Genomic DNA, 26,979 nt, shown 5'->3' on the forward strand with positions numbered 1-26,979 from the left:
ACCAGATCCGAATTTTAAAGTACTGGAAGCAATACAAAGAATTGAGATGAACATAAAACAAGAGATAAAGGATTCAAGGGATGAATTAAGAAGAGATTTTAAGAGAGATATTGATGACTTGAAGGACACAATGAAAGGAATGATGGCAGATATAAGGACAATGAATAGAAGAATGGGAGAGTTAGAAGTAAGGATGGAAAAGGTTGAAAAAATTACTAAAGACTTAGAACATGTACAAAAACAGGAAGTAAACCAACAAAGATTGAAAGAAGTTAAAGAGAGAAAAAAATGTATAAAAATTCGTGGAGTAAAGGAACAGTACAATGAAAATTTGTATGACAAAATTATCCCAGTCCTGGCGGAACTACTAGAAGCTTCAACAGATTATGTGGACGCGGAGGTGGACAAAATCTTTCGAATAAATTCAACGGCAGCGAGGAATCGAAATTTACCCAGGGACATTGTTGTATATTTTATACGGGAAAGAGTAAAGGACAAGATTATACAGGAAAGTTATCGAAAAAGAGTAAATATAGATGGAATAGAGATCAAAATCTTTAAAGATGTCCCCGCGGAGATGCTGAGAAGAAGAAGAGACTACACACTGCTAACAAGAATGTTACAAGAGAGATCAATTAGGTATAAATGGGAACCCTTGGAAGGGATATCATTTACATGGAGACAAAAGCAAGTGAAGATAGACACTCTGGAAAAAGCAAGAATCTTCTATAACAGATGGTTTAAGGATGAGGAACCAAGAGACAGAGAAAGGAAAGAAAAAGAAAGATCAAAACTAGAAGAAAGCGCCAAAGAGAGACCAACGTCAGGAGAGAAAAGTGAACATACGGGAGTAACAGAAGAAAAAGAATTACATGACGAAGAAAAAGGAGCGGTTGGAGGAGTTATAGATAAAGAACTTGAACTGGAAATCATTAGAGCGGCGCTAGAGGAAGAAAGGCAAAGAGAAGAAGAAGAGAGAGAGGATGAAGAAGAAGGAGAAGAAGAAGGAGGAGCGGAGGTATAGAATAACAGAGAATAAGTGAAACACAATGAAGTTCCTTTCATGGAATGTGAAGGGAATAAACTCAAAATTTAAGAGGAAAAAGATTTTTCATGAACTAGAAAAGGAAAAATTCGATATTATTAGTATTCAAGAAACCAGGATAAGAATACAAGATGTTAAATACATCAGAAATCCTAAATTGGGACAAACGTTTATAAGTGCAGACAAGAAAAAGAAAAACGGAGTTGCCATTTACGTGAAAAATAATATCCCGGCCAAGGAAAAGATAAATGATGAAAATGGAAGATACATTGGAATTGAAATTGAATGGAATGGAAAGAAGACTCTGATATTGAATGTTTATGGACCACTACAAAATAAAGGAAAATTTTACAAGAAACTGCTCAGACAATTAGAAAATCTGGAGAACTTTGATCAACATATATATATGGGAGATTGGAATGGCGTTTTGGAACCTAAATTAGACAGGCAATCTAAAAAGAAAATTCAAGACCAACAAGGGAAACTCCCCAATAATTTTTTTGAGCTACAAGAGCACTTTTCTTTAATTGATCCCTGGAGATATAAATTTCAAAATTTAAAGGACTACACATTTTACTCAAACCCACATCACTCGGCCTCGAGAATAGATATGTTTTTCATATCGAAAAAGGTAATTCACGAGATAAAAGATGTCAAAATAAGGATTAACAAGATGTCGGACCATAACCAAATTATATTAGAACTGAAACAAAGAAGGATGGAATTTGCGTGGAAACTGGATGAGAATTTATTAAAAGATGAAGGAATTAAGAATCAGATTAGAGAGCAGATTAAATTGTACTTAAAAGAGAACCTAGACCCAAATATGAAGACAAAGGTAATATGGGATGCGATGAAGGCGGTGATAAGAGGATTTATAATAAAGAAAAGCTCAGAAAAGAAAAGAGAGAAGAAAAATGAAATCATCGCAATATCAGAAAAGATCCAAGAACTTGAGAAAGAATTGATGGAATTTAAGGGTGAAAATAAAAAGTTGACGAAAAGACTGACAATCTTGAAAAAACAATTGGATAGTAAATCTAATGAAGAAATAAGTAAGAATATGAAATTCTTAAAACAGAGACATTTTGAATATGGGAATAAAATAGGCAGATATTTGGCTAAGAAAGTAAGAAAGAAAAAGGAAAAAAGTATGATATGTGAAATAAAAGAAGATCATGGGACATATACAGAGCAAAAAGAAATTAAAAGAATTTTTTTGAAATATTTTCAACAGTTATATAAAAAGCAACCAGAAGGTAAAGAGATAGAGAAAAAGATTCAGACATACCTGGAAGATATTGAAAAATTAAATATAACGGAAGAAATGAGAAAACAGTTAGATAATAATATAACTAAGACTGAAATTAAACAAGCAATTAATAGAATGAAAAATGGGAAATCGCCCGGCCCAGACAGCTTCACAGCCGGGTTTTACAAAACCTTTAGTCAAGATTTAGAGGATCTTCTTCAAAAAACGCTAAACAAGATATCAGAGGAGGGAGTCCCAGATACCTGGAAGGAGACTAACATAGTGTTAATCCCGAAAGAAGACAAGGATAAGACAAATAAACAAAATTATAGGCCGATATCCTTGTTAAATTGCGACTATAAGATTTTTGCAAGTATAATAGCGGAACGAATCAAAAACATACTCAGAAATTGGATACATCAAAATCAATGTGGATTTCTCCCAAAAAGACATACAAAACAACATATGAGAACAATTATTAACTTGATTGAATTCTACGAAAAAAATCCAGGGAAAGAAGCGACGATTCTGTTTGTAGACGCCGAAAAGGCTTTTGATAATCTAAATTGGACATTTCTATTAGAACTTTTTAAAAAATTAGATTGGGGAAAGAATATTTTTTCATGGATAAAACAAATATACAAGGATCAAAGAGCAAAAATAATAATAAATGGAAGTAAAACAGAGGAATTTAAAATTGAAAAGGGCACGAGACAAGGATGTCCCCTTTCCCCCCTCCTTTTTATCACATGCTTGGAGATTTTATGCAAGAAAATAAGGGCGGATAATCAAATAAGAGGTATGCGAATAAAAGGAAATGAAATTAAGATCTTGGCATATGCAGATGATATCGCCTTAGTTGTAGAAGAGCCATTAATGAACATACCGAAAGTATTAGAAATCATTGAACAATATGGAAGGTGGGCGGGTTTAAAGCTGAATAAAAGCAAATCGGCTATGTTAGTACTAAATATGGAGGAAAAGAAAAAGAAGAAACTTCAAGAAGAGACTAACATACAAATACAGAAAAAGATAAAGTACTTAGGCATTGAATTGACTAGTAGAAATTTGGAACTCTTTGACAATAACTATAAAAAAACATGGCAACAGATTAGAACGAAACTTGTAAGTTGGTCCAAACTAAAATTGTCACTAATGGGGAAAATTTCATTAATTAAGATGAATGTATTACCAAAACTGATGTTTTATTTCCAGAATTTACCCATTATACTAAGCGAAAAAATTTTCAATCAATGGAAAAAGGATATTCAAAAATTTATTTGGAGTGGAAGAAAATCGAGGATAAAATGGAAGAATATGATTGATTCGAGAGAGAGGGGTGGATTGGCTGTACCTGATCTAAAATTATACTTTCACGCAAACTGTTTGGAATGGATATTAGAATGGATTAAACTCAAAAATGAAGACTTGTTAAATCTAGAGGGATTTAACATTGAATTCGGATGGCATGCATACTTATGTTATGGCAAATTAAAGCAAAATAGAATTTTTAATGACCACATAATTAGAAGAACATTACTAAAAATTTGGGCAAAATATAAAGGAAAATTATACAGGCAATTACCAATATGGACCTCACCGCATGAAGCCTTCATGAAAAGAAGCGAATTAGGAGGAAAGGGATGGTTGAGGTATGAGGAATTAACGAAAAACCGAAATGGGAAGATTGTTATGAAAAGTAAGGAACAACTAGAACAGGAGGACATAAACTTAGGGTGGTTTACATACAGACAACTCTGGGAGAAATTTAACGAGGACATGAGATGCACAGGAATATCAAGGGAAAGAACGGAATTGGATACAATAATATTAAAGAGTGATAAGGATAATAGGGGGCTTATCTCAGAACTATATAAATTATGTCTAAAGATAGAGCTTGAAGAAGAAGTGATTAAAACAAACATGGTTGAATGGGCAAGAAATATTGAAAGAAACATAAAATTGGAAAATTGGGAAAGAGCGTGGGGGAAGGATCTGGATTTTACAGTATGTATTGATATAAGAGAGAATTTTATTAAGATGTTACACAGATGGTACCTCCCACCGGCAAGAATAGCGAAAATATATAATACGAATGAGATAATGTGTTGGAGATGTAAAAAGGAATACGGGTCCCTGTTTCACATGTGGTGGACGTGCCCCATAATTAAAAAGTTTTGGTGGGAAGTATATAAAGCTATAAGAGAAATATATCATATAAAGGTTATATTAACACCAGAAACCTACCTCTTGAACATAATTGAAGATAAGGAAATAAGGAAATACTTAAAACCAGTATTATATCTTATCACGACGGCAAAATTGGAAGAAGCAGGGGAATATTGAGGTTGATGAATGGCTAATAAAGGCTGTAGACGTAATTGAGATGGATATGATTACAATGAGATTAAGAGATGAAGATGATTATGAAAGCAGTATTGAAAAAACGTGGAAACCACTGTTAAAGTTTTGTGAAAAAAGATGGTTGTCAAATACTTGAAAGATCAATAAGCTTGTATTTTTTTTTTTGTGTATATATTGAAATATCGGTTTCAAGGAGTAAACTGGGCAAGGGAAAAACGAAAAGAAAATAAAGAAAATAAAAGAAGTATAGGGTGAGGACAACTCTGATAATAAACAGAAGAAAAGAGCAAGATAATATTTGATAATAGAGATCTAACACATAGTCTGTAATAAGTAAGCAAAAAGCTTGGGAAAACATTGTGGAGAGATGAAGCCGGATAAACGGACATATGAAACGAGGAATGTATATAGAAGAGCCGTAAAATGAGTAATCCGAATTGATTGAATAGTGGGAGGTAAGACCGGAAGACAAGGACTGTAGAAAAGATATATGTGTAAAATATTATTACATATAGTCCAATAATGTTGTTTAAGAAGAAATATAGTATAGTATAAGATACAAGGTGGTACTAGGGGGGAGGGGAAAGAGGAATATAAGAATATGTACAAGTTTCTTAGTTTGCTACTTTATTTCTTTATGAATGCATTTATACTGTAAGATCTATCTTAAAAAAAAAAAGAAAGAAAGAAAACCTAGTTGGGACATTAAGGTGGGAGATAAGGTGTTCTTGTCCACCAAAAATCTGAAGTGCAGAGTGCCAAGTAAAAGGTTGGGCCCCAAATTTGTTGGACCATTTGTGGTTAAGAGACTACTCACAGAAGTAACGGCTGAGTTAGAGTTGCCAAAGATTTATAAACATATCCACCCTGTGTTCCATTTTAGCTTACTAAAGCCAGCTGGTTCAACAAGTAAATGGAGTACAGAGGAGACAGAGCCCCTGCCTTTGCTGATTGGTGGAGAGGAGCACTTTGAAATCATAAAAATATTGGACTCTAGATTAAACCGGGGCCAATTAGAATATTTGGTACAGTGGAAACATTTCCCAATTGACATGCCTGAGTGGGTAAATGGTAAACATGTGAGTGCTGACAAGTTGATTCAAGAGTTCCATAATGCTCATCCAGACAAGCCAAAGGGGGAGAACTAGAGCTTTAGGGAGGCAGACTATCAGAACCAGTTAAGATCAAGTATAATATTAGACATATCCAGTTATATAATATTCACTTCATGTATTCAGCTCATATATGATCACTGTTTTATGTTTAAGATATATATTGATCTAGATAGTTCTGTGTGTTGAAATATTGTATAGTGTTGGGGGTTGGGAATAGAAGGTTGAATATTAAGGGTGAGGTTTGGCTTGGTGATGGGGCCCTGCTAAGGGGTTTGGAATGTGGGATAAACTGTAATGGTTCTTGAACTGTAAGGTGGCTGGTTGCCATGGTGATTGATTCCTGGGTGGGGTTTTAAAGTGGGAACTTTTCCTTGTGCCTTCAGATTCTGCAAAGACGTGCTTGTGGTTACTTCTGCTGTGCATCTTACAATAAACTTTCTTGTTTTACATTAAGTTGGTTGTGGATCATTAGCCTGAGGTTCTCAATTCTCACACCACCTCTGTCTGTCACAATAGTGCCAACCTTGTAGGGAAACTCCCTTTCAACAGAATTAACCCATCTTTTGATCATGTCAGCAGCCTCACTTTGGTTTTAAGCATCGTCACAAATGTAAATCGGGTATGCCTGTCTACAATTAGTAGGGTAAACTTGCATCCCCCTAAACTCTTTACTTGATGTGGCCCTGATAAGTCTGCATGTACCACCTGAAAAGGCCTCTGGGTAATGGATTTACTCACCTTCGCCATGGGGTAAGCCTTGACTTTGACCTTTTTGCACACAGCACAGTCAAGGTAACTATTACAGCCCTCTACTCTTAACTCTGGACAAATCTTTTCTAGATTTTTCAAACCCTTAAAGCTTATGTGACCCATAACTCTATGGAAGTAAAGAGCACACTCATCATGCAGTGATTTGTTTGTTACTTTCCCACACTGCACTTGTGGTAAGTGTGGTAAGTGTGATTTTTCTTTAAGGCTTTACCACACATTGCTCCTTCCTGGGATATAATCCCCTCATTTTTTCTGAAAAGGATTTCATATCCATCATCAGTAAGAGATGCCACACTTACAAGGTTATTTTGCAACTTTGGTGCACACAAAACATTATGCAATACCTTTTTTAAACCTGGGATTAATACAGACCCTTGTACCTCTACACAGTCAGATTCACCATTTGCAAATACCACAGTGTCCACTGGTGCTGACTTAGGGTGCTGTAGTTTTTCCCTATTAGGGGTCATGTGGTGAGAACACCCACTGTCCAAAATCCAAACAGACTGGTCTTCCTTCTCACTTACAACTCTTTCCACAGCAGTAGCAAACCCCCTCCCACTGAGAGGCTTATCTTTCCTTTTCTTTTGTGAGTTTTGTCCTTTCTTTTCTGCAGAGACTTTCGGACAGTTCTTCATCAAATGTCCGGTCTCCCCACAGGAAAAACATCTCCGTATCCTGCAGACAGCAGCACTCCCCTCCTCGGGCAAGGACATAGGTAGGTTGGTTTGTTGTCGCCTCCAGCTAGTCACACCCTTGAAGCTCTCCTCAGAGTCTCTCATCTGTACTTTTTCCAGTATTCTGGATGCCATAAGGTCCACAGTTAAATCAGCTTCGGCTACTTCCTGGAGATTGTACATCAAAAACTCCCAGTCACTGCTTAAACTACTAAGTAGTATATGGGCCTTCTGGGTTTCCTCAATCTGGATGCCACGCTCGCTGCACTCTGCAAAGTTTTTTTGCATCCTTTTTAAGTGTATAATCACAGATTTGCCTTGTTGTTGTTTACAACAATATAGCCTTCTGCTGCACAACATTTTAGACAAGGCTCCAGCTAGTTGGTTAACAGCCTCAAGAGCTTTCCAAACTTCAAATGCTGACCTCTTATTTCTAATATGATTTAGCTGGCTTGGCTCTATAGCTAAAATAATTGTTGCTCTAGCTTTTTCATCACCAGCTTCATCAGTAGGATCTGGCTGTTTCTTTACATAGTCCCATAAGTCCTGCTTTACCAGTAAAGCTTGCATATAAATTTTCCATGAAGCATAATTCTTCTTGGACAGTTTCTCAAACTTGACGGCCGCTTCCATGTTTGCACTGAGTCTGCAACTTAAACAGCTGCAAACAAACACTCCAATACTGATAACAGTCTGGGCAGGCTGCCAAACAAGAATAAACTTCCCAAAACAAACTGGTAACGACAGAGTCCATGAGCAGACAGCACTTAACTCACTCCTCTTCAGGACTTTTCTCTTCAGCCCTCTAGTAATCCAAACACAGCTCACCAATTGCAAAACTAGATCTCCCACAGCTTCTTTAGCATTGTCCAAGCAGGTCCTGGGCCCCTAACCTTTGTTGGGGCATAGAAAGACGCGCTGTGTCCACCATGACCACCTGCAGAGTTGAACCACATCGACAGGACACCAGGGAGAAGGAATTTTAAGAGATGTCTGCAAAGGTATTCAGGCCAAGAAGGAAAATATTCCTTCACCACTGCAAACAGCCTTGAGCTCCCGGCTTGAGAAATAATGACAAGAGCACTTCAAGCTTTCACTCTACACGAGGGCTTTAATAATTAAAGTTACTTTGCCAACCGAACAACCACAACCACAACAACAACAACAACAACAAAACGAGAGAGGCAGTTACTCAAACACCAATTGTCATAACTGACACTCTCTCTCAGAAGAACCTGACAGCATCAACATTCCATAATGCATGTGTCAACTGTTAACTGCCACTGGAACTTAACTGTTTACAATACTTAGCTTACATCTCTATCTTGTGGTCACATACATGTCATTTCCTAACAAGATTAACTCAAGCTATGAGAGATAGATCTAAGAAACAGATAAAGGAGGATTGGTCAGAAGTTAGCAAGTTCTTGGAGCAAAGATGGGGTAAAGTTGCAGTATTGAATTTGTAAATAAAGAGAAAGTTAAGTAATTATAATGAATGCTTAAATAAGTTAACTATAACAAAGGGAAGAAGGATCCACGGCTTACGATTGTAGATACTAGAAAGACAAGATTGAACAAGAATAAACTGTAGACTTGTAGGAAGGAAATCAGTATGTATGTGTTAGGTGATAGTTTGTGCAGAATGTGGAAGATAGATTAGAGAAGAGTCGGATAGAAGGTTACAATATTAGGAAAGAATTTAGTGGGGTAGAAAGTTAGTGTAAGTAGGATGGAAATTAGGAAGATTTAATGGAGGGATATAGGTTGAATTAGGGAGGGAGAAAAGTGATAAGAACTCTTCATAGGGGATTTATTATGAACATGTGTGTATGGAATATTGTATGTTTGCTTTGTATGTTTATATATTTATATATGTTGGTATATTGTTTTTAAACTAATAAAAATTTTTTAAAAAGAATCTGCTGTCATCAGTTCTTTTTTATATTACTCAATATTTCTAATATGTTTTTTTCATAAATGAGTTTCCAATTATCTTAATTTCTGTCCTGGTCAATTTCCTAAAAATGTATTCCATAATCTCATATCTACTTCATCTATATTTAACTCTAACCATTCTATGTCTCCTCCTCCTAAGATACCTTCTATAACATCTCTCAATTGGTTAGGGTCATAATATCCTCTTATACTGGGAAGGCCCAACCCTTCCTCTTTTTGTGATTTATACCTATGTTGTTTGTTTAGTCTGTTTCATTTTCCTCCATTACAATATTTATTCAATATTTGTTGCCACTTATTCAGTTCAGTTTCTGACACTTTCAATGGTAGCATTCTAAATAAAAATATCTTTGATACTATTTTCATCTTGATTAATGCTATTCTTCTAAACCACGATAATTGAATATTATTATAATCTACTAATTTTTTCTCCACTTCTTTCCTTATTAGTGTCAAATTCTTTTCTTCCATTTCCTTTAAATCTTTAGTTATAGTTATTCCTAAATATATTATACTACTTTTTAGCCATATCACTAAACATCTTTGCCTTACAAATTCATATTCCTCTTCTTTTGTATAATTAAAAAACATCATTTCTGATTTATTCCAATTGATCTGTAACCCTGTCATCTCGCCAAATACATTTCAATGAGCGTTTATTTTCCCCAATCTATCAATTAAATCTTTAATAGTTAACAATGTGTCATCATCAAATAGGCTAATTTTATGTTTTGTTTTCAATCCTGTTCCTTCTAAGCTATTGTCTTTTCTTATAACATTCACTATCTCTATCTCTTTCACCATTGTGAATAATATTGGTGATAATGGGCATCCTTGTCTAGTAACTTTTATCACCTTTATTTCATTTGTTGCCTCATCATTTACCATTACTATTGCTGAATTGACTGAATATAGTTGATCTGTTAATCCCCTTACTTTATGCCCCATTCCAAATCTTTTCATAATTATTTCTAATGTTGGCCATTTCACACAATCCAACACTTTAAATATATCAATGCCAAGATCCCTGCTCTTATTTCCCCCCCTATTACATGTATTTTATCCAATACTCTTACTGCCGGGCTCAACATTTGTCTTCCTTTCACAAATCCACATGGATCCTTTCCTATATTCATGCATTTATTATTATTATTATTATTATTATTATTATTATTATTATTATTAACCTTTATTTATAAAGCACTGTAAATTTATTTGCCATAATGGCTGATAAAATTTTCACATTTTGTTTTATTAATGATCCTGGATTAGTTAAATCTTTATCTACCTTTGATAATAAATTTACTAATGATTGGCACCATGATGCCTGTATCTTGTCCCTGTGTATTATGCCATTATATAATTCTAACAATTTTGGGATTAACATCTTTCCAAAAACTTGATACTATTCTGGTCCCAATCCATCCATTCCTGAAGCTCTTCCATTTTTCATTTTTTTAAATTATCTCCTTTATCTCTACCTTCTTAATAGGTTGTTCCAGTAATTTTCTTCCACATACTTCTCTATTTTATCCACATAATTATTGCCTCCTTGATAGAATTCCTGTTAGAATCCTTGGATTCTATCAGAAGTAAATAGGTATTGTAAAGGTTGGGAATAATGGGTTAAGAGAAATAAGAGTTGTAGGCTGAAAATATTTGGTTTAGCTATAGACTGGATAGGCTTACGGGGAGGGCAGATACTGATACTTTGTTATTTGTTGCAAGAGGCCTGGAGTGTCAGTACAGTAGAATGTGGTGTTAGAAGCTGTTAGTTAAGTATAAAAAAGGGGGAAGTGAGGGAGATTTGTAGATGGAAAAAGAGGGAAAGGTCTGTTGGAGATGGAGTTGCTGGGGATTTTATATATTGTAATTGCTGGAGATGGGGAGTCTCAGCTTAAAAGCTGAATGAGTTACAAGTACTGTCTTGGAAATCATCAATAAAGTGCTGTTTGTTTTGCATCAAACCTGACTGGTTGATTGATCCAAGAGCCAACTGACTGTTCTGACACCTCTGCGGTGATGAAGGAGCAAAAGTTCTCGGAGGACACCCAACAACTCAACACTGAAATGGAGAACTTGGGAGTGGACACGGATGGGTAAATTGGAGCCAAAGTACCCTCTGAAGAGGCCTGACGGCCAGCGGCCTCCGCTCCCACAGCAACAGGGGGAGACGTGTGGTCCATGAATCCCACAGGACCCTTTCGAACCAGAGAGAGAAGGCGAGCCACGCGGTGGACAGCTTGGGACTCTGGGATGTCTCACCCCCTCAGGTTGGGCCTTACGGAGGACCTAGATCTGGAAGGTCAAGTTCTACAAATGCAGGAACAGATGAAAGGAGTCCACAACACCTTGGTGGAGATCATGGACATCCTAAGGAGCCAGCCCATCAGGACCAGTGGAGGAGCTGGCAGGGCCATGGCTGGCAGGGTTGCAGTGGGCACGATGGCTCCCCCGGCACCAGGACAGGTAGAGCAGCCGCATCCCAACCTGCGAGACCGCCAACTGACCACACACAGGATCCACAAGCCGAAAAACTAGGAGTTTGGTATAATGGGGACGCTCAGGTGTTGCCATACTTTTTGTCCCAGGTAAGTGGACACATGCAGGAGTGGGGGGACACGTTTAATGTAGCCAAGGTAAGTTGTGTTGCTAAGCATCTCCAGGGAGAAGCAGCCTTCTGCTTGGTGCAGTTGTTTGACTGCAACGCACCAGAATTGCAAAGTCTGTAGGACTTCATGATTGCCTCAAGGGCCCGGTTTGAAGACTTTTTCAGGGCTGATCGAGCACGGGCCACTTTAAAGACCCTGGATCAGGGGGCCATATCGATATCAGAGTATGCTGCTCAATTTAGGAACTTGGTTGCTCAACTGCCAGAGTTTTCTGAAGGGATGAAGATCCAATACTTCAAAGATGGGTTCCAGCCCAAAGTACTACGCTGGGCCCTGATGTGAGACAACTCCCCCTACAGCAATAGAGTGGATATGACTTGCCAGAGAGGCTGAAGTCAGACAACACGAAGTGAAGGCAGCGATGCAAAAGAGAAGCAACCCTCTGATCATGTTTCGGTGTCGCAATGGATTGCTAAAATCAAGGAGGGGTGGCCTAAGATTGTTACAGCCTTAGAAGCTGCCAAAAAGGAATACAAACATTTTGCTGACAAAAGTCACACCAGGACGATTGGCAGAGACTTGAGGGAGGGTGGGGCTTTGATACCTTCCATGATAGAGACCAGAATTTTCAATATCAGCAAGATCCATTGGACTAAGCTGAGGCATCTGATGGGAGGCGGAGTCAGTATATAAGGACAGTGCACCCCCCATCCTGCCTCTTTTCCATGAAGCAGCCCACCCTCCCACCCTAAATGCAGTATGAACTTCAGGGCCGGGTAGGAATTTTCTCCCCTTTTCCCGGGGTTTTTTGCCTACCCCAGATTGTGTGCCGGGACTGGTGATTGGCTTTGGGTGGCTGTTAAATAGGTTTCACTGGCCCATGTGGGGTTAAAGAACTGTTTGGTATGCACCATTGGCACCCCTTTGTGGTGAAAGGTTAGGCTCTTGATGAGCTTAACGTATTAAGGGGTGTGGAGTTGTGAGAGAACCTGCCTTTAGGGTAGACATGGGGGTTTTGCTTAACCTTACAAATTCGTGGGGGTTTGGGGGAGAGTACCTTCCTAGGACTGGACTGAGGATGCAATCCGAATCATCGGATTTACATCGGGGTTCGGTGTTTGTGCCCAAAGGGAAGGCTGAAGAGGAAGTCTAGGACTGACACCTGGCTTCAGCTGGACTGGCACCAGGCTTTTCATTTTAATCAATTTGCTCAGAGTTTGAAGTTAAGGTTAAAGTTCAAGTGCTTAGCTCTAAATAGATTATAGGTCAAATAAATGGCCCTTTATTCATCCAATTTACGTGTCTGGTCTCGTTATTTCATGGTTGGGTATCAAAGAGATGTGAAGGGTGGGATATTAAACCTGGAGACAAAGTGAACTTGTGTACAAAGCACTTAAAAACTCGCCATCATTCTAAAAAATTGGGACCAAAATATATTGGGCCTTTTGAGGTCAAGAGATTGATAAATGATGTAACTGTTGAACTTGATTTACCTAAGTCAGTGATGGTGAACCTTTTCGAGGCCGAGTGCCCAAACTGCAACCCAAAAGCTACTTATTTATTGCAAAGTGCCATGTCCCTCTGGCTTTCTAATAACAAACTCTGGCAAACTCTGTGCTGGGGCGACGGCACATGTGCCCACAGAGAGGTGCTCTGAGAGCCACCTCTGGCACGCGTGCGAGAGGTTTGCCATCACTGACCTAAGTCTTATAGACATTTACATCCTGTTTTCCACTTCAGCCTGCTAAAACCAGACTGGAAAACCTTGTGCTGAAAAACTGATTACCATCCACCCCTGCCCATGATGATTGAGGGAGAACAACATTTTGAAGTCGCCAAAATTTTAGACTCTTGAGTTCATAGGGGTTAAATACAATATTTGATTAGTTGGAAACACTTTTCACAAGACCATGATGAATGGGTCCATCACCATGATGTTAATGCCCCTCAGCTGGTAGCTAAATCCCATCAAAAAATATCCAAAGAAACCTGCTCTACCATGTGATTAATCTTTACATTTCTACATGTTTAATGTTTACTGATATGTTTTATTTGTTAATAGGGTGATTTTTTTGGGGGGGGGGCAGACTGTTAGAATCCTTGGATTCTGTCAGAAGTAAATAGATATTGGAAATAGTTTTTTGTGGGTTTTCTGGGCTATGTGGCCATGTTCTAGACAAGTTTCTTCCTGATGTTTCGCCAGCATCTGCGGCTGGCATCTTCAGAGAATGCTTGTCTGGAAAAAGTTGGGTATATATATATACTGTGTGAGCCTGGGAATGCAGGAGTGATTTGCATGTGTATTGTTCTGTTGCAGATGGTAGGCCTCAGTCTGGGGGGGCTAATGCAAAAGAGGATTAGTGTCTGCTAAACTCCCCGATGCAATACAATGAACACATTCCAAATCAGGTTCAGTCCAGTTTAGGGTTGGGCAGATTTGTTGTGGTCATCTTAATTTTTCAGTTTTCAAATCAACTCTCCTATCTCCTTCTCCAGCTTCTGGCATGTTTTGACAACAAAATTTGATCTTCTCTGATAATCCTACAAGTATATAAGCCTCCTATCCATCTCAGTAAGCTTATTTTTATTTCCTTGAATTTCCCTCTGATGTGTTTCTTCAGTAGTTTTGTGTGGTTTGTTGTCCAATGGTAATGTTTGAACGTTCTTTTGAATTTTTTGAATATTTTTTGCATATTCATATATTTTTCATCTGAACTTTTCCTTTCAAGTTCCATTTGTTGTTTAAATTTATTTGTCATAATTTCTCTCTCTTTCTCTATTGCCTTGATCAGATCTTCCCTCTCTTTCCCCCTCTCCTTTTTCATATTTTCTCTCTCTCTCCAACATTTGTTTGAGTTCTACAAATTTTTATCATTTCCTCTTTCATAACTTGCATGAATCTTTTCTTCATTTCCACACAGTATATTTGTTTCCGCTTAATTTCTGTTCCTCTTTCCCTTCCTGCCCCATTGGAGCTTGGGAGTTTTTAAATCCTGTAAGAGGGGCTGGTTTTTTTGTTTTGTTTTGTTTTGTTTTGTTTTGTTTTGTTTCTCAGCATTTCGGATTCCTGAGGGGAGTGTGTTTTTTCCTCTAATTGTGTTAATCTTCCAAAAGATTTATCAGATGACTGTCCACAAAATCTCATGCTGTCTTTAGTTTATGTTTGCCACAATTTCTCTCCTTCTGTTTCTTCTCTTTCCACATTAAATCTGTCCTTCTCGCCCCTACCTTTGATTTTCCTATAAGCACTTACACAATGCAGAAATCCACACTGGTGCTCTGATGCCATCACAAACTACAGTTCTCAGAATGCCATAGTATTGAGCCATGACAATTAAAGTAGTGTCAAATAAGGTTATTTCTGCAGTGCAGATGTAGCCTACAGGAAGAAAATATGTAGTGAATAATGTCTGAGTGTGCACATGCGTGCATGCACACACAAGACTTTTGATCAACAGTACAATGTTTGCCTTTCTTCATGAAAGAAAAACAGAGTAGAATATAATAACAAAGCAGGACTAGGCAAATCTGCTCATCACTGTAGTGATCTTCTATGTTCTTTCTAGTACCCACAGAATATATAAAATACTATACTTTTATGCATTATTTTAAAACATTATTTAAGTTACTGCATTGTGTAAACATACTAAACAGACCATAAAAGAGATGACATTGAATTATTTTTACATGCAGTCTCTGGTTTCTGTTTCTTACAATTTAATTTTTACATCTCCCACGATAGCTTAAAGTTGATATAATCATTCATTTAATAGAAGCTTTAGGAATGTGTGATGATTTATGTAGTTCACAATAGCAAAAGGATTAGCAACTAGTCTTTTTCGTATCTCAGCTTTACATAATCCTTCCCCCATGACCACAATGGATAATAATTCACAAATCAATTTAAATTAAATGTAAATTAAATTTAAAAGGCAGAAAATGCTTACAGTTGCTAATTCATCAAACTTCCCAAAGAGTTCATTCAAAAGCTTCACTAGTTCTTGAGCTGTACATTGGGATGCCAAGCTGGTAAAACCAACAATATCTGCAAACAGTATGCTGTAAAGAGAAGAAAAAAGACACGATGTAAGTAATTGAAAGGTCTTCATAGCCCAGAAGGTTTACATTAAAGGAACACTCAGAATTGGATTTTAGATATTCAAATTAGTTTGCAATTAAGGTTACATCTAGTGATGTAAAGAATATTCGTCAAAATTAGAAAAACAGTAGAAATTTCTATTATTCGAAAATTTAGAAAGCATTTTAAAAAGAAGAAATTCTGAGCACTTCTTGATGAATGAGTAAGAATTTTTATTTTTAATCATTTCCAAATGAAGTGAAGAGACTTTCAACTGACAATTTGATGGTCAGGATTTGGGTATTTTATGTAAGAAAAGCTACCATTCATACTGGCTTTTACCAGAGGCTATTTCCTTTGTTAGGGTAATGTCCCCCCATCTTTGCCCACAGCTTTGCTTTGAAAGACAAAAGAGAACAAAAGGAGGGAGCATTTTGTGTGTAGGTGGTGGTGGTGGATACTTTCAGACCTTCTCCCCTTTACATCATGCTCTGCCATTCAAATTCTCACAGAAAAGAAGAAGGGGGTGACAAAAGGAAATTTGGCAGATGTTTAAAGAACATTCCTTTGCTTGAAAAAACCTTAAGGCACACACACAAAAGGGGAAAAAACCCAATCTCAACAAATAAACTGTGATTGAAGCCCCAACAAGAAATGGTAGAGTTGTCGTCTCGGATCCTATGTATAGTATTACTACATAACAGAAGGGGGTTGGACTGGATGGTCCTTGAGGGTCCTCCCACCTCTACCATTTCTTTTTGGGACTTCAATCACAGTTTATTTGTTGAGATTGGGTTTTCCCCCCTTTTTTGTGTGTGCCTTAAGGTTTTTTCAAGCAAAGGAATGTTCTTTAAACATCTGCCAAACTTCCTTTTGACATGGTAATTGACTTCGAAATGCAAAGTAATTAGCGTAAATGTTAGACTTGTCTTTTATTGTCATTCGAGAAATTTGGGGGAAATATTTCTCTAGCTGTGGACAGGGAGAGACAAAATAACCTTTTGAAAGTGGGACTTGTGAAATGAATATTTTCTTTAAAAATTCTCAAGTTCTCAATGAATGAGAAGAAAAACATTGGTTTGTCAAATCACTACTTACATCTAACCCACTTCCTCTTTGCTTTTTCAAAGTCTGACGCCAAATACTAGCAAATTTCAAGCACTGTTATTTCATTGAGTATACACTTCCCTCATGATTTTTAAAATTTTATTTATTTCAAGGATTTATATGCCACCTTTCTCCCACAGTGGGATTCAAGGCAGGTTACAATAATTGAAAAAGACAGAAAAATTTAAAAAGACAGAAGTAAAAATGTTAACTACAATAGTTAAAAAATAATTACTAATATTAAAATATAAGTTAAAATACATAGTTTAAACCAATAAATGATGTTCCCTTTCTCAGCCTGATAGAATCATAGAATCATAGAGTTGGAAGAGACGACAAGGGTCATCCAGTCCAACCCCCTGCCATGCAGGAAATTTCAATCAAAGCATCCCCAACATATGGCCATCCAGCCTCTGTTTAAAGACCTCAAAGGAAGGAGACTCCACTACACTCCAAGGGAGTTTGTTCCACTGTCGAACAGCCCTTACTGTCAGGAAGGTCCTCCTAATGTTGAGGTGGAATCTCTTTTCCTGTAACTTGCATCCATTGCTCTGGGACCTAGTCTCTGGAGCAGCAGAAAACAAGCTAGCTCCCTCCTCCATGTGACATCCTTTCAAGTATTTAAACAGGGCTATCTAATAAAATAATAATAATAATAATAATAATAATAATAATAATAGGATTTATTTATTTATATGCCGCCCAATCACTGGGAATCCGGGCGGCTTACAACAGTGGATAACAGAGTGGATAACAGATGGTTCCCTGTCCTCAGGCTTACAATCTAAAACAGCGGTTCCCAACCTTTGTTGGGCCTCAACCCCCTTTGGGGACGAAAGTCCCGCCCGCAGCCTCCTTGATCGGTTGGGAGGCCGGGAAGGGGCAGGACCTTCGGCCGCCTACAAGCCAAAGTGGGCTTTGAGGCTGGAAGTCCCACCCCTTCCCGGCCTCCCAAAAAATTATGGATGCCGCTGAGAGAAAAGGGGCGGGACTTCTGGTCGCAAAGGCCGCTGGGGCTTGCAGTCCTGTCCCCTTCTCCCCGAGGTTGCCTGGCAGCCCCGGGGAGAAGAGGAGGAGGCGGCCCGCACGTCCCTTCCTCCCGGTGGGTGCTTGCACCTGTGGGAAGGAAGGGAGAGGAGGAGGGACCCCCCATCTCTTCCTCCCTGTGGGTGCTTGCACCCGCGGGAAGGAAGGGAGAGGAGGAGGGACCCCCCATCTCTTCCTCCCTGTGGGTGCTTGCACCCGCGGGAAGGAAGGGAAAGGAGGAGGGACTCCCCTGTCCCTTCCTCCCCGTGGGAGCTTGCACCCATGGGAAGGAAGGGAGAGGAGGAGGGACCCCCCCGTCCCTTCCTCCCCATGGGAGCTTGCACCTGTGGGAAGGAAGGGAGAGGAGGAGGAACCCCCGCTTCCATTCCCTTTCTCCCCATGGGTGCTTGCACCCACTGGAAGGAAGGGAGAGGAGGAGGGACCCCCTCTTCCATTCCCTTCCTCCTTGTGTATGCCTGTCCCAGCGCCGGCACACGCAAGGAGAAGGGAAAGAGGAGGGAGCCCCTTCCCCTTCCCCTTTTCCCCGCACGGTGCCTGCTCCAGCGCTGGCACCCGCGGGGAGAAGGGGAGGCGGGAGGCGGGAGGCGGGGGGATTCTCAACCTGGTGACCCCCCAGAAAGGGTCACGTGACCCCCAAAGGGGTCCTGACCCCCAGGTTGGGAACCCCCGATCTAAAAAGACATGACACAAAAAAAGAAGGGAATGGTGGGGGGGGGCGGGGCGGGAGGGGATCAGGTCCACCATTCTTCTCTCCCTCTGAGGCCTGGACCAAGGCAGATAGACTGGAAGGAGGGCTCTTTTTATTAATCGAGGCCAGGCCTGATCGCATTGGGCCTGTCCTTTCACTCCCTCTAAGGCCAGAAGGTGACAGTTGGAAGGAGGGAGGGGTGGGCATCACCTCTTAACCTTCTCTTCTCCATGCTAAACATCCCCAGCTCCCTAAGTCGTTCCTCATAGGACATGGTTTCCAGACCCTTCACCATTTTATTCGCCCTCCTTTGGACACGCTCCAGTTTCTCAACATCCTTTTTAAATTGTGTTGCCCAGAACTGGACACAATATTCCAGGTGGGGCCTGACCAGAGCAGAACAGAGGTATTACATACCTTTATCTAGACACTATACTCCTATTGATGCAGTCTAAAATTGCATTGGCCTTACAGAGCAGCATTCTTTTATGTGTCCCATCCTCCTCGGAAGCCAATTTCAGTTTCACATCTTTGAGGGACAAATGATTCACTGTTGTCTCAATTTGTCAGGAGACCTCTGTAGTTTTACCCAGTGACCTGGTACCTGATAAAAGAATGCTGCTCTGTAATGCTGTATAGCTCTTTGCAGAAGAGACAGGTTACTGACAGTGGACAATTGGGCTTGGCTTCTTTTTTATTTTATTTTTTAAATTTTTTATTGAGAAAAAAATTACATACAAACCAACAACATCTTAAAATAAACATCACACACATTAGTCTTCAATACATTGTAATATCATATAATACAAGTACCCCACCCCCTTTCCCCACTCTATTTAATGTATGCTTTCCTTTTCCTCCCTTCTCCCAATAAACCTCTTTTCTTTTCTCCTTCCTATTTTCTTTCCTTCTTTTCATTCCCCTTTCTTCATTCTACTTTTCTTTATATTCATTTCTTATCTTCCATTTTCTCCAAATCCTTCTTCATTCTTCTTACTTCCAGTCCTCTATTTCTTAACTTACTCATACGTTTATTCAGCATACCAAACCTTCTTATCCCTTCTCACCCATACATTATCCAAGGTTATATTAAGTTAATAGAATCGTAGAATCATAGAACTGGATGCCATCTAGTCCAACCTGCCATGCAAGAACTCACAATCAAAGCATCTCTGACAGATGGCCATACAGCCTCTGTTTAAAGACCTTCAAAGAAGGAGATTCCATCACTATCCAAGGGAGTGTGTTCCACTGTCGAACAGCTCTCACTAATAGGATGTTCCTCCTAATGTTGAGCTAGAATAACTTTCCCTGTAACTTGCATCCATTGTTCTGTGTTCTAGCAGCAGAAAACAAGCTTGCTTCATCTTCAATATGACACCGCTTCAAATACTTAAACAAGGCTATCATATCACCCCTTAACAGGTGCTTTTCCAGGCTAAACATTCCCAGCTCCCTAAGTCTTTCCTGTCTAAGGAGTGGAGTCAGTTCCTATAAATTTAACTAAACAAAATGAAAATACAGTAAATAAACTAAAACAATAACACCAAACAAATATCAGAAAACAACAAACAAAGGGGAAAGGATATTACACATAGTTAAATTCTAATTCATTCCAAAAGTTTAACCCACATTCCATATGAACTTTACACACCCTATATATTAAAATGCATCCTGTTCCTGTCGTTGCTGGGCTGTTATTACATATTACCTTACCCTCCTATTTTCCAAAGTATTTACACATTCTATTTTAATTTCTATTTCCTATTTCTATCTACAAATATTCTGAATTACTCATTGTTCCATAAATTTACTATTTCATTTTCTAATATTCAATTATCCTGTTACATCTTCAACTTACCATTTTCCCCTTTTGTTGAATTATTACTTCCTCTCACTACCTATTAGTGCTAAATTTCTCTATTCTCTCATCCTTATAATTACTTTTTATCTCCAAAGCTTATTATCGATAATTTTCCCCATTTCTTTTCCCATAGTGTTAACATACACTGCCATTTTTCTTTTAAACGTTCTATTTTTTTGTGTTTGATCAAAACAATGAATGTATCCATTTCTGCCATTTCTGTTAACTTAAGTGTCTATTAATCAATTGTGCGTATTTCTTCAGCTTTCAATTTTCTAGCAAATATTATCTTGGCTGTTGTGATCATATACAACAAGACTCTCCCCCATTTCTTTTCTGTTTCTTTCTCTAAAGAATCCAGCATATTCAACAAGTATAGCTACGGTAGACATTCAATTTTTATTTTCAATGTATCTATGATTTTAGAATGAATATTTCTGCAAAATTCAATTGTTTTGGGGCATTTCCACCTTGTATGATAAAACATAGTGTTTTTATTCACACATTTCCAAGAATTATCTTTTGTATTTGGATAATTTTTTGCCCATTTTGCCTGGGTCAAATGATCTGTAAAATATTTTTTAGTAATTTTCTTTCAAGTCATTGCAGCTTGTAAATTTTAAATTTTTATTCCAAGATTTATACCACTGTTCTACATCCCTCCATATTTGCGGCTTTGATATTTGTGGATTTGATTATTCATGGATTTCATTAATATGTTCTCTCTAGGACTGTCTAGGTCCTCCAGTGCAACTTTGTGGTCAACTTTAACTAAAAGTTGCACTGAAAGACCATTTGTAGCTACTCCAATGCCATTCTATGGTCAGTGTATGTTGGACATTGACCACAGAGTTGCACTGGAGGACCTAGAGATTCCTAGAGAGGTGTCCTCTCAGGTAAAAACTGTGTTTTTGTTATTTGCGTTTTTTCCATATTCACGGGGTTGAATATGGAGGGACAACTGTAATTGTATATGATGTCCTAAATTTTTTGCCCAACTTATATTTTTCTTCACTATTTCCTGTTCAAGTTCTGACTGCAATAGTATACTTTATCATTTAGATATTAATTGCTTAATATTAATTAATTTCCTACTTCTAAAATCTTATCCAAGTCTTGATTTTGGTCTTGCATTCCTCTTAATTTAACATCCCTTTTGAAACCCTCTACTAATTGCCAATACAGAAACCAATGACATGGTATTACCTCTTATTCTAATTCTTCTCTGAGTTTCATTTGATGCGCCTTGAGTGTATTATTTAATAAACATTTGTATGTGAGCCAGTTGCCTTTATATAGGGACTCTTTTTATGAAATAATAATAAATAATAATAATACAGTTTATTTATATTTTCCATCCCTCCCAAGGATCAAGGCGGGATTACATCAATAAAATAATACAATAATGCAAATACAATTGATAAAACACTAATACTGAATTTACCACATTCCTATTAGTTCTCTAAAAACAGTTCATCAGTCGCCAATAATCATAGTCAAGAGTGGAACATCATCATAAGCTTTTATATGGAGTCCGATGGATAAGCCCACCAGAAGAAATTCGTTTTGAGTGCCTTCTTAAAGGCCTCTAAGGTATTGATGAGACAGATCTCTTCTGGTAGGCTATTCCATAATCTTGTAACCGCAGCTGTAAACCTCCTATAGGAGGTTGTCATTAACCTAGTATTATGATGTTCCAATAAGTATTTCCCTGATGTTCTGATACTGCGGGGCGAATTGTGTAGGGAGAGGCGTCCCTGCAAGTACCTCGGGCCCAAGCCATGTAGGCCTTTAAAGGTGATAACCAAAACCTTGTATTGCACCTGGAAGCTAATTGGCAGCCAGTGAAGAGATTTTAACACTTGTGTTATTTATTTATTTATTTTAAATTTTATTTAATATATAAAAAAACACAAGAAATACATTTACAAAATCCCTTAAATACAATATAATCCAATATATAAAATATAAAAATTATAAACAGCGTTTTATTCATCCTTCATGACTTCCTTGGTTACTGACTAGTTTCTAACATTCACCATTATTTTCCCACTGAATTCTAAGTAATCATATAACTTCTGTTGATTCCTTCAAGTCATCTTGAGTAAATATATTATTCATAACCATCCATATTAACGACTATTACTTTTCCCTGTTTTAACAGAAGCTTATAAGCTCTGAATATATTCCTTCTATCTAAATTTATATGCATGCAATTGATATCACCCCCTTATTTATAATTGTAAAATGATCAGAAATTATTATTATAGGACAAAAGAAGTAACAAGATTTACAAAAACGACACAGACATATATTTATCTCTATCACCTAACCAACAATTTCAATTTTATCCTATTGACCCTCTATGATAGTATACATCTTAACTTCCTTTAAATTACTCAAATATATTTTCCAAATTTCCATTCTTCGTAAAATTCTTCCAAAGGTCTATCCTTTACCAGATGTGTCAATTTTTCCATCTCATAGATATCTAACATCTTCCATCTCCATTCCTCAATTCCTGGGCAGACTTCTTTTTTCCAATTCATAGCAAAAATCTTCCTTGCCGTGACCAAAGCAAGCAATAGAACTTTTTCATATTTTTTTCATACTTTAAATCTTCCATCATATTTAAGATAAAGAATTTAACAGTCAGTCTTCCCTTCAATCCAAATTTTTTTTTTCATTTCTGTATGTATGATTTTCCAAAATTTCCTTGCAATAGGGCAGTTCCACCACATATGTAGGTAACCTCCTACATCTTTATTACATTTCCAACAAAGGTTCTTATTTTTTTTTCTTTTGAACATTTTAGATAACCTGTATGGGGTAAGGTACCATCTAAACATGGACTTGTATATGTTTTCCTTTAAATCCACACTAATAATTTGTTTGATTTTTCCCTTCCAAAGCTTCTCCCATTGACCTAATTGTATTGATTCATTTATGTCTTTAGCCCATTTTATAATAAATTCCTTCACCGTTTCGGATTCCAATTCATACTCTGATATTAATTTATATAAATTTGAAATTTGTTTCTGTGGATGTTTAATTATCTTTAATTTTGATTCCCCTATTCCTCCTTCTCTCATATCAAACAAAAAACGTTCTCGAATTTGTCTGTAGGCGAACCAGTTACTATAAATTCCCTCTGAATATAAATCCTCTTGTGATTTCATTACTCTTTTGCCACCAATCTGTTTCATAATATCATTATATGTCACCCAACCCTCCTTTTTATATTGTTCTCTTCCAAACATGGCTTCATCTGATGATGTCCACAGTGGGATTCTGGGACACCATTTTTTCTTATATTTTAACCATGCCCTTAACAGCGATTTTCTAATGATATGATTGTTAAAATTACTGTCTACTTTTAGTTTATCGTAAAATAGGTATCCATGCAAGCCAAATTTTAATTCAAATTTTTCCAGATTCAAATTTCTTTTATTTTCCAGTCTTATCCAATCTAAAATCCAGTCAAGAACGCAAGCTTGATAATACCATTTAAGGTTAGGTAATGCTAATCCCCCTCTATCAACTGAATCGTATAATATTTTCATTTTTATTCTGGGCTTTTTCCCATTCCATATGAATTTGGATATATCTCTTTCCCACTGTCTAAATGGTATTTCATTAATTATAATAGGGAGGCTTTGAAAGAAAAAGATCATTTTTGGGAGAACTGTCATCTTTATAAGAGCTATCTTACCCATCCATGAGATTTTTAGGTTTTTCCATTTCATCAAATCCTTTTTCATATTTTTCCAAATTTTCCCATAATTATTTTCAAAAAGATCTTTATTTTTTGTAGTAATGTTGATACCCAAATATTTCACCAATTTTTTGTTTTGGAAACCCGTGTTCTCTGTTACTTTATTAATTTCTTCTTTTGTCATATTCATCATTAACATTGCTGTTTTTTCTTTATTTATTTTATACCCGGCAACCCTACCAAACTTTTCAAATGTGTCTAATATTAGTTCCTTATTTTCTATTGGATTTGCAATCGTTAATACCAAGTCGTCCGCATATGCTCTTACCTTATATTCTTCTTTCCTCAATTTGAAACCCTGTATCTGTTGATTTTCTCAAATATCATTAAGTAATAATTCTAACACTACAATAAAAAGAAGCTGAGAGAGTGGACAGCCTTGTCTCACTCCTCTATTTACCATACATATATTCATTCTTTCTCCATTTACCCATATTCTTGCTTCCTGTTTTTCATAAATTGCTTCAATCCAATTTTGAAATACTAAGCCCACATCCAATTTTTTCAGTAGTTCAATCAAAAATTGCCAATATATGTTGTCAAACGCTTTTTCTGCATCAATAAATATAAGTGCCAATTTCTTCTCATGGATCTCAATTAAATTAATTAAATTTTTATATTATTTTTAATCATTCTGTTTGGTAGGAAGCCGGATTGGTCTTTTTAAATCCAATTATTTAATACTCTTTTTAGTCTCTTGGCCAAAATTGCTACAAATAGTTCATAATCAGTGTTTAGTAATGTAATCGGCCTATAATTTTTCACCAGTGTCAAATCCTTTCCTTCTTTCGGGATCAAACTTATATCCATTTGGGCCCATGTTTGTGGTACCTTACCCTTCATGATTCCATTTAATATGTCTAACAACGGTTCTTTAATATATTCCTGACATTTTTTATAATATTCGTTCGTGAAGCCGTCCGGGCCTGGAGTTTTCCCTAACTTACTTCTTTTTATTACCTCCATCAGTTCGTGTAAAAAAACTAGATTATTCAATATTTCTTTCTGTTTTTCCGTAAACTTCACAATATTTTGAGATTCCAGATATTTATTAATTTCTAACAGGTCTACCTTTGGGTGTTTAAATAATTCCGCAAAATAGTCTAATATCGTTTTTTTCATCTTATTTTGATTTGTAATTGTTTTCTCTCCCTCTTTAATCAATGAAATTGTTCTTTTGGTTTTTTCTTTTTTTTGTTGATATGCCAATAGTTTACCAGGTTTATTTGCTGTTTCAAAATATTTTTGTTTTAAGAACTTCAATTTCTTTTTCATCTCTTCCACCAATAACACCGAAATTTGTTTTTGCAAATATTTAATTTCTTTCATAATGTTTGCATCTTTTGGATATTTTTTCAAATCTTTTTCTTTCTTTCTTTTTTTTGTAAATTTAAATTCAATTTGTTTCAGTCTTTCTTCTTTTTTCTTTTTTACCTCAGACATTTTTTTTATTAACCAGCCCCTTATTATCACCTTATGCGCATCCCAAACTATATGGGAGGTTGTTTCCTTATGTAAATTTTCTTCAAAATATCTCTTAATTTCTTCATTTAACTGTTTAAGAATTTCCTTATTTTCTAATAATTTTGAATTTAATTTCCAATTATATTCTTTTCTTCTTGTCAGATTTAGATTTAATTGTATTGGGCTATGATCAGATAATGCTCTAGGTAAAATCTTGATATTCCGAATTTTGGGGTTTAGGTGCGAGGGTAACCATATCATATCTATTCTGGACCACGCCTTATGTGGATTAGAATAAAAAGTATAATCTTTGGCATTCCCGTATTTTGTTCTCCAGACATCATCTACAACCAATAATTGTGTTAATTCAAAAAATTATTTTGGAGTTTACCTTGGTTCTTTCTGATACTTTTTTTCCGAAAATCTGTCTAACTTTGGGTCTATTACACCATTCCAATCTCCAAGTAAAATTATTGAGTCATTGTCTATCTGAATTAATTTTTGTTTTAGTTTACTATAGAATTTGTTTTTATTTTCTAGGGGTCCATATACATCTACTATTACCAATTTCTTCTCCTTCTCATCTCTATACGTTAGTTCAATTATTTCGTAATTACCCTCGTTGTCATTGTAAATTTCCTTTGCCTCATATTTTGAATTTACATATATTACTACTCCCTTTTTTCTTATATTTTGAATTTGCCGAGAACATTTGTCCTAATTTGTTACATCTTAGATGTTTTTTATCTTTTTCTTTTATTCTTATCTCTTGTAGACAGATTATGTCTAACTTTAATTTTTGCAGATAGTGAAAAATCTTTCTCCTTTTCTGTGGTGTATTTAAGCCCTGGATGTTCCAAGTTAGAAATTTTAAATTATTCGCCATGGTCATTAAATTCTATCTCTCAAATAACAGTAAAAAGAAAACGAATCCATCAATTTGTCAAATTCTTATACAATTTTACTGAAACGAGGTAAAATTTAAAATTTAATAGATTTTTTTCATGAAGGTCCTCAAAATCAGAGTAAATAATTATATTCTACACAGCTTAGATATTTTGCATATTCAGATTCATATCTCTTCTCCTTCTTTTTCTTCTCTCCTTATTCTAATTTCCTCCTGTATCAAATCTTGTTCATCGTATTCTAGCTCCAGCATTG

At 36.8% G+C, this 26,979-nt stretch overlaps 1 protein-coding gene across 2 annotated transcripts in view; it reads right to left on the minus strand.

The window, feature by feature from the left end:
* Positions 1–26,979, minus strand: part of ADCY1 (adenylate cyclase 1) — a 406,316-nt gene that overhangs the window by 213,643 nt on the left and 165,694 nt on the right. For both annotated transcript variants that reach the window (XM_089532497.1, XM_089532496.1), the window contains exon 4: positions 15,743–15,854. In XM_089532497.1, the coding sequence (XP_089388623.1) occupies positions 15,743–15,854 (112 nt within the window). The remainder of the gene's footprint in view (positions 1–15,742; positions 15,855–26,979) is intronic.

Source organism: Sceloporus occidentalis, unplaced genomic scaffold, assembly GCF_023333645.1.
Source record: "Sceloporus occidentalis isolate IW3139 unplaced genomic scaffold, rSceOcc1.0.p SCAF_7, whole genome shotgun sequence".
Taxonomy (NCBI): Eukaryota; Metazoa; Chordata; class Lepidosauria; order Squamata; family Phrynosomatidae; genus Sceloporus; species Sceloporus occidentalis.